This window comes from Cornus florida, unplaced genomic scaffold (assembly GCF_030987335.1).
Source record: "Cornus florida cultivar Cherokee Brave unplaced genomic scaffold, ASM3098733v1 CherokeeBrave_3.0.0_Hap2_Chr11, whole genome shotgun sequence".
NCBI classification, from domain to species: Eukaryota; Viridiplantae; Streptophyta; class Magnoliopsida; order Cornales; family Cornaceae; genus Cornus; species Cornus florida.
Genome location: NW_026775581.1, coordinates 34,682,837 through 34,690,996, shown reverse-complemented (window position 1 = coordinate 34,690,996; position 8,160 = coordinate 34,682,837). Strand labels below are relative to the sequence as shown.

Here is an 8,160-nt window from a genome sequence, read left to right as displayed (position 1 = left end):
TTTTAAGGATTAGGGACCCACATGCCCATGTTCAGGCTTTCTCCATAGGACAAAACAAACTTTCCAAGAAATGAGTGAGATTTTTGCTTGAAAATTCCCAATACATATAAAATATATATAAGATAATAAGATTGACTAGACTGATTGATGATGACCCAAGCTAATACACGGATCCGCGTTTAAATCCGACGGACTATATCTACTGATGACTAGTAACCCTGACTAGTAACCCACGTCAATGAATGTCTGTGTGTGTTTGGTTAATTTGAGAGTTAAGAGGGTGTTGACTACATGATACTTTTTTACGTCAACGTCTATACATCATGGCACTTCGGTCATGACCCATGACTTGCGTCTCCTACCCAGCTTCTTCCCCCAACATTCCGAGAAGCTTCATCTATATTATATATACTATATAGTATAATTCAGACAAGAGACTCAATTAAGCTCTAGTATCCCTTGTCCAAACCTCTTTTAACACTTTTCTCTATTGGATCTATCTCTTCTTGATACAGCAGTTCGTTAATTTCCTGTCAAAACTCTTTCTAAGAATGGCAGGCAAACGGTTTTTTGATGAATCCGGTTTCGACCCAGATCAGCCAAACGACCAACGGAAGAAGACTAAGCCTTCTTTGGCTTCGTATGTATTAGAATTTAAGCCCTTGTAGTATTTCTTTAATTTTTGCTTTATTTTCGATCCCTTTACCCTCTATATATATAAATATATATATACTATGTTTATATTACCACTAAATAGTTTTTATTTTTATTTTTATATATACTCCTCATCTATATACACGTTTAATATTATAAAAAATAAAAATTCAGTAAATTATTTTTATATTTTTATTTTTATCATATTGCACTACTGTATAATTATATATAGTATTTATAATCATTACATTTGTCTCTTGGTCGGCAGTGTGATAGAAGAAGTGGTTATGGTGAATTACTTACAGAACTTCTGTTCAGCCTTGGAACCTATGCTTAGAAGAGTGGTACGTACAATCAGTATTGTTTTCAACTATATATATATATATATGTATATAAATATATTATAATTATTAATTGGATGATCATATCCCAGGTGAGTGAAGAAGTAGAAGATAGATTAAGAAGACATGGTGCAGCACGATCTTTAACTCGGTCTCCATCACTGCGATTAATCCATGAACTTGAACCTCCATCAAGCTTGCAACTGAGCTTCGGAGAGAGGCTTGGGCTCCCAATATTCACCGGAAGCAAGATAGTGGACATCCAAAACAACCCGTTACAAATCCGTCTGGTGGACACAACAAGTTCAACAGGAGGAGGAGGTAATGATGGAGGTAATTATCCGATCAAAGTGGAAATCGTGGTGCTCGATGGTGACTTCCCTGCCGGAGGAGATGGAGATACATCATGGAGTAGTGAGGAATTCAATAAGCATGTTTTGAGGGAGAGAATGGGTAAGAGGCCCTTGCTCACCGGAGAGCTGCACACCACCATGAGGAATAATGATAGGGTTGCAGTCATCGGAGACATTGAATTCACTGATAATTCAAGCTGGATTCGTAGCCGGAAGTTCAGGATTGGTGCTAGGGTGGTTCAAGGATGCAGCAGAGGTGTTAGGATTCGGGAAGCCATCACCGAGTCTTTCGTGGTTAAAGACCACCGTGGAGAATGTAAGTTTCGTTTCTCCATCTGCCTACTCAAACATCATGCTCTGCTGGCCATGGAATTATATATATAAGATTGTTTATCTATAGATGATATTTGTTTATGTATGTCAGCATGGTGTGTATATATACTCAAGAACAATTATGTATGCATGGAATTTTGAACCTTTATTTATCATTTCATTGTGTCAAAGTCGTGACTTCTGATATTTTGCCCAAAAATATTGCACTTTTGCACAAGGGAGTCACTTCGTCTTAGTAGTCATCTCCCCTGTCAATTTTCTAAACTTTACATACATATATATATATATATATGTTTCTTCTGTTACTTGTGTCCATTCATATATTGGTCATAATGTGATTTAGAATTGGGTGATACTGACCATATGCTGCAACCCACTCAAATATATATCTATAAAATATTAGTACCAATTATTAAAAAAAAAAAAAATTGTTTTTAGATACAATTAAATTGTCACGTTCCGAATTTCAAACACCTTAGTATGACATAAAATTATGAAATTTTACAATATGTTGTTTGATTTTACATATTTGATTTTTGTTATCCTAGTAGGCACGGATTTACAAGTGGCTCATTCAAAGCAATTGTCTTCACTGATTTTTTATACTATTATTGTTATACCCTATTAGTTTTCTCATTTTGATATATATACTTATAAAAATTTAATATTACCTCACTAAAATTCTTTAAAAAAATCACAATTATCCCACTCATATTTTTTTGAATCCATTCCGGGATGCACTAAAATTCTTTAAAAAATTTACAATTGTCTCACTCATATATTTTTCTGAATCCATCCCGGGATCGATACAATTAGTATAGAAATTAAATGCATAAAATAAAACACGATCCATGGCTCAATAAAAATTGTACCTTGCTAATTAAGTAAAATCTTTGTTTGGGAGGGACAGTGTACAAGAAAAACCACCCACCCAAGCTTGAAGATGAGGTGTGGCGACTTGAGAAGATTGCAAGAGATGGAGCTTTCCATAAGAAGCTAGCCTCTAATAGCATTCATACAGTACAAGACTTCTTGAAGCTGTTTACGGTCGATTCGCACAAGCTTAGAAATGTATATATCTAATTATTAAATTCCATTTTTTCTATCTGTATTTAATCATATATATATATATCACAATAAGTAACATTCTTTTTTGATTATATGTCTTGAACAGATAGTGGGTGTTGGAATGTCGGAGAAAATGTGGGAGGTAACGGTAAAACATGCCAGGACATGCATTCTGGGCAACAAAATGTACATATACAGTGGTGCCAATCACACCATCATCTTGAACCCTATATGTCAAGTTGTCAGGGCCGTGATTAATGGGCAAACGTACCACAGTGGCGACCTAACAAGCATGAATAGGGTATGAATCTCAACCAGACAAAAATTATATATATATATATAGTGATTCTCTAAAGCTCATCCAATTTTTTATTTTTTGATCTTATTGTTATCATATTCAGGCCTATATTGAGAGTTTGTTGAAGGATGCATATATAAAGTGGAATTCCTTACAAGAAATCGATGGAATTCTGAACGAGACACCACTACTGACCCAGGGTAACTAATCTCCTTTCAACTTGCGCTGTTAGTTTCATACATACAAAAAAATTTTAGGTAAAATATTTTCTTTCTTTTTATTTTTCTGTGCTATATGGCAAAATTCTTGAAAAAAAAATTTCAGAACAGAAGTACAACTTATTTTTGTTTGGTTTTGATAAAATATTTTAGTCAGTAAATATTTTACTTGAATTTTGGACAACAAAACACTAAAAAAAAAAGAAATAATAAAAAATATTTTATATCCAAACTAACAAGCCTAATTTATAAGTTATTGCAAAAGTATTATGTAACTCAACAAGTCAATTCAGGTGCATATGTGTTGATCAAATCCTCAACGTATATGAGACAAATTTGGACAAGTTTGAAAACATGGTTCGTCGTATCGGTCGATAGGTCACTCTTTTATATGCGATCCGTCGATTAGTTTACATTGACTACACCGCGACCCATATAGCGGTTACTGCAAACTATGTTCTGAAATTAATGACCTAATTTGGATTGACTTATTTGATTAAATAGAAATTATTTTAATTGTATGTTAATTGGATTTATATATATAGGTGGTTTTGTGGAGCAACATCCGATTAATCAAGAGACAGTGGCAAGATCGTACCAGCAACACGTGCTTTTAACCAATGGAACCAGTGAAATGGCTTCTACATCAAGCAAAATACGTACGGATCAATGCAATGAGTGGATGATAAATTCGACGTACCTCTGCTCACCGGTTGACAGTGGTCTCCGTTATAACATCTCTGAGTCTTCATCGGAGGATGAGCAGCTACTTACAAGGCCTTTCATGCATCCATGAGAGTTGAGATTGAAATGGATTATTATTCCGTCTATTTCCTCCATGATCAGATATATATGTTAATAGTATGTATATTATACATCAAAGATGTTTGATGTATATATAAGCAAAGATCCTCCAAGTTTTTTTTGCCGCCCTTTGACATTTTTTTTTTTCTTCTGGTTTTGACACTAAAATGATGAATACCATTGTTGGGAAATGACCCCTTTTTTTATTTTATATATATATATATATATATATATATATATATATATATATAAATATTGAAAAAAAAAAAAAAAAAAAACACTTAAGTGTAAGCATGTTAATATTTGTGGATGTGTTTATGCTTGGATCAACTTGGGTTTATTGAAAATACATGATATATGATACTGATATATATTAGTTTATGCTTGGATCAACTTGGGTTTATTGAAAATACATAATTATACTGATATACTGATATATAGAGTAGTGATCTCTTGTTCCCCATGGAGTAAGAAAATTCTTCGCACTTTTTACAATGATCATTGGATTAAATGGTCACATTTTAAACCTACCTATACGTTTTCCTTTTAATACAAAACCACTATCACTATTTATAGTTTCCAATTTTAATATTTACCAATACAATTAATTATAACAATAAAAAGTACGTACTAAAAAAAAAAAAATAGAAATCTCTTCACCTCTCAAAATCACGTCTCACCAATACTAAAGTTGACATTGTCTGGTTGAGTGTGCAAAATAAATTAAAATCTACACTATTGACATATAAAACAATGAAACATCGACTAAAAAATAAATAAAAAAAATTAAAAATAAAATCTCTATTTTTTTTTTTTTCCACTTGATCAACTTAGTGTAATCTATGATTTGCATAAACTTCATCTATAAAAAATTTAATAGATTATAGTTTAAATTATTGTATTCCTCCCCTAATACATGCTATTTAAAACTAGAAATTCACTCTATTTTTCTCTGACCCATCACAAATTCTAACTACTTGTAAACACATTCCAATTATTCATCATAATAACTCGCACAATATATTTTTTTTCTAATTATACTATAATAACAAAAATTTATTGACGTAAGGACGAGATTCACGACAAAACATGCTATTATTCTATGAAATTTCATACTTCCTTTGTAAATTAGTTGTTTTTCTTAGTATTTTCTTTAATACTGCTATTATTATACTATCATTATTGTTATTTTTTTAGTACTTACCTTTTATTGTTATAATTAATTGTATTGGTAAATATTAAATTTGAAAAATAAAAATAATGATAGTGGTTTTATATTAAAAGAAAAACATTTAAGTAGATTTAGAATGTGACAATTAGATTTAATCTAATGGTCATTATAAAAAGTATGAAGATTTTTCTTACTCTGAGAAACAAGAGATCAGTACTACTCCTAATATATATATTAGCGAAAAATTCAACTTGTACAACAAATCAATAGTAGTTGAATCAACTTAACATGACAAATGGGGTGCCCCTATCAAGCAGTACAATTCATTTTGTACCATACTCTTGTGGTTTGAGTTCTTTAGTATGGATATATTTGGGTTCATTTACTTCGTAACTGCAAGAGACTAATAATTAATCCAGTCAACCCCTTTTTAATCTTATTTAATTAGTCTTTTAATTAATTTGAATATCAAAAAAAATATATATATAATATATATAATTAATTGTTTTCCATTTAGAATAATAATTTCCACGAAGTTATTTTGCGGCTGTTATATGCTTAATTTAACTGTTGAATAATAATAGTCATCAATCCAATTATTTATTTATTTTTTTTTTTTTCATAATTGTTGTTGTATAAATAATTAATCCATTTATTTTGACACCTTGATTATTTCTCATTTGACCACGTAAAACATTTATCTAATAAAATAATATATATATCTATATATATATCTATATATATAATCATTTTTCAAATTAAACCTGGGCGACTTCCAAATTTCTCATGATCAAATTAATCAAGTCAAAATAATTGAGATAACATCGATGCAAATCTCGAGAATATATTCCTAAGTTATTAATTAATACTTTACCGAAGTACCGATCATTATACCTTACGGACCATAGTCTATACCTATCTCATGCATGAGTATCATTTACCATAACAATGATAAGGGGCAAATTGTTACGACGACTCTTACAATTTTCTTACCTTATCCTAGATCCAATTAATTCATATATTAATTAAAAAAGAGTCCATCCTTTATTATCAATCATGAATTATTTATGATAATATAATTTTCGTAATTTATATATCTATGATATGAACACGTTCATATATATATATAAATTACTTGTGTAGTCAAATGAACTCCTTGATTCAAATACCGACCAATACACTCATTCACGGATTATATATATAAAGCATCTTATAAACTTGTTAAGGCACACAAAACCAACGGCATGCTGTTTGCACTCAAAATTGTATTTTCAATTTTGATGCGCTCGTGGCCTATAATTATGAAACGGTCATGTGCTCGCGGCAACGATTCCATGAAAAACTAAACTCAAAAAATGCATAGAGTCATTACATGGCAATTCACATCCCTACTGAGATTGTTATCCATCACAATGCCAAAAATGATTGGATCGGCCAAATTACACTATGTCTGCATCCAAATCATTAATTGCCCTATTTTCACTTCTTCGGATCAAAGCCATGATCATATGTCATCGCTCAGCCCAAGAAAATTTATATAATGATTTTTAGTTATTAGACGAGATAACATGATCTCATTTGAAAACTGAAATTAAAAAATGTTTGAAACAGTTTTGGGTAACGTCCAAAGTAATGTCATGCCCATCCTTGGTCGTACCTAACTAGTTATTAATGTGATCAGTCCTTCGTAAAAATTAAAGACAAATTATCTGAAAAAAATTGTGATTAAAAAAAAAAAAAAAAAAAAAAAAACATTTATTTTAGGGCATATCAATTTTGCGTCATGCCCAACACATTCGGGAGCCCCAACATATAGGATAACGTTACTTGTGACAAGCTTTTAGGTCACATCAGTAAGTCGCCTGTATTTTAAATTTCCAAGAAGCGTACATTCCTCCAATGAGCAACAGAACATCACCACATATAGATATAGATATCGTATCTATGTATATACAAATGCTTTATTCAGACAGGGACGGACATATGTCGTAATTCCCATGGAGCACCCCACCTAACTAAGCAACAAGGACTGCCACTTGTCATTTTGTGCACCAGGTATTTGTGAAGATCCACTTCTCCAAGTCTGCTAGTAACTTTTCTAGATTTGTCTTTATATACAAGCCCCCTCTCCACACTTCAATCATCTCCAACAGGTCAAACAAGCCAATGGGTTATTCATTTAAGCTCCGGTAGCTTTTTTATTTATAAATATTGTATTGGGATATTTTCTTAAGGTTTAAGCTTCCATGTCATCTTTAATGTAGCCTTCCTTTCATGCAATTTACGTTTATTGCACCTTTAATTTCTAAGCCTTCCATTCCGGCCATTTCTTTACTTTCTCACCCCATACTTTTCATGCCTTTATTATCTGGGCTAATTTGGTACGAAAAAATAAAATAAAATAAAAATAAATGAATCAGGGAATGAAATGAGAATGGAATGATCTATCACATTCTTTCGTTTAGTTATGCATGGCTTAAAAAAAAAAACTAATCTATATATATGTAAACCAAATATATATATATATATATATATATATATATATATATATATGCATCAATATATTTTCGATATATATTTGAAAATTTATGCATAAATACATATTTTTGATATATATTTGAAAATTAAAGAGAGAATATCAAGAAAAAGTTACCTTTTATTGAATCTCGAGAAAATTGTGTTAACAATAACATCATTCAAGCAAAGTGATTTTTAATATTATTTTTATTAAGTGAGAATGGAATGTCCATTTCTCTTGTTGAAAAGTGGAATAATTTTTCCAAGAAAGGTAAAGAATGAGCATTCCATCTTTAAAATTACTTTCCAAACAAAATAATGAAATTAAAAGCATTCCATTCTACTTTATTTCATTCCATTCCCACCTACCAAAACTAGCCTTATCCTTTTAATTTCATTCCAT

The 8,160-nt window shown here is 31.0% G+C and overlaps 1 protein-coding gene across 1 annotated transcript; it reads left to right on the top strand.

Annotated features, from left to right (window-relative positions):
- The first annotated feature begins 417 nt into the window (after positions 1–417).
- LOC132285990 (protein SAR DEFICIENT 1) lies at positions 418–4,312 on the top strand. The gene is made up of 7 exons (XM_059788238.1): positions 418–640; positions 923–998; positions 1,088–1,664; positions 2,592–2,752; positions 2,856–3,050; positions 3,151–3,247; positions 3,811–4,312. The coding sequence occupies exons 1-7, from the start codon at positions 552–554 to the stop codon at positions 4,059–4,061; spliced, it is 1,446 nt and encodes a 481-aa protein (XP_059644221.1). The 5' UTR covers positions 418–551; the 3' UTR covers positions 4,062–4,312.
- Positions 4,313–8,160: the final 3,848 nt, after the last annotated feature.

Bases quoted from the DNA above. Each gene is read 5' to 3' on its own strand.
- LOC132285990 (XM_059788238.1), top strand. From the start codon at position 552: ATGGCAGGCAAACGGTTTTTTGATGAATCCGGTTTCGACCCAGATCAG. The intron at 999-1,087 runs GTACGTACAATC...ATCATATCCCAG, and splicing joins AACCTATGCTTAGAAGAGTG to GTGAGTGAAGAAGTAGAAGA. The intron at 2,753-2,855 runs GTATATATCTAA...TGTCTTGAACAG, and splicing joins ATTCGCACAAGCTTAGAAAT to ATAGTGGGTGTTGGAATGTC.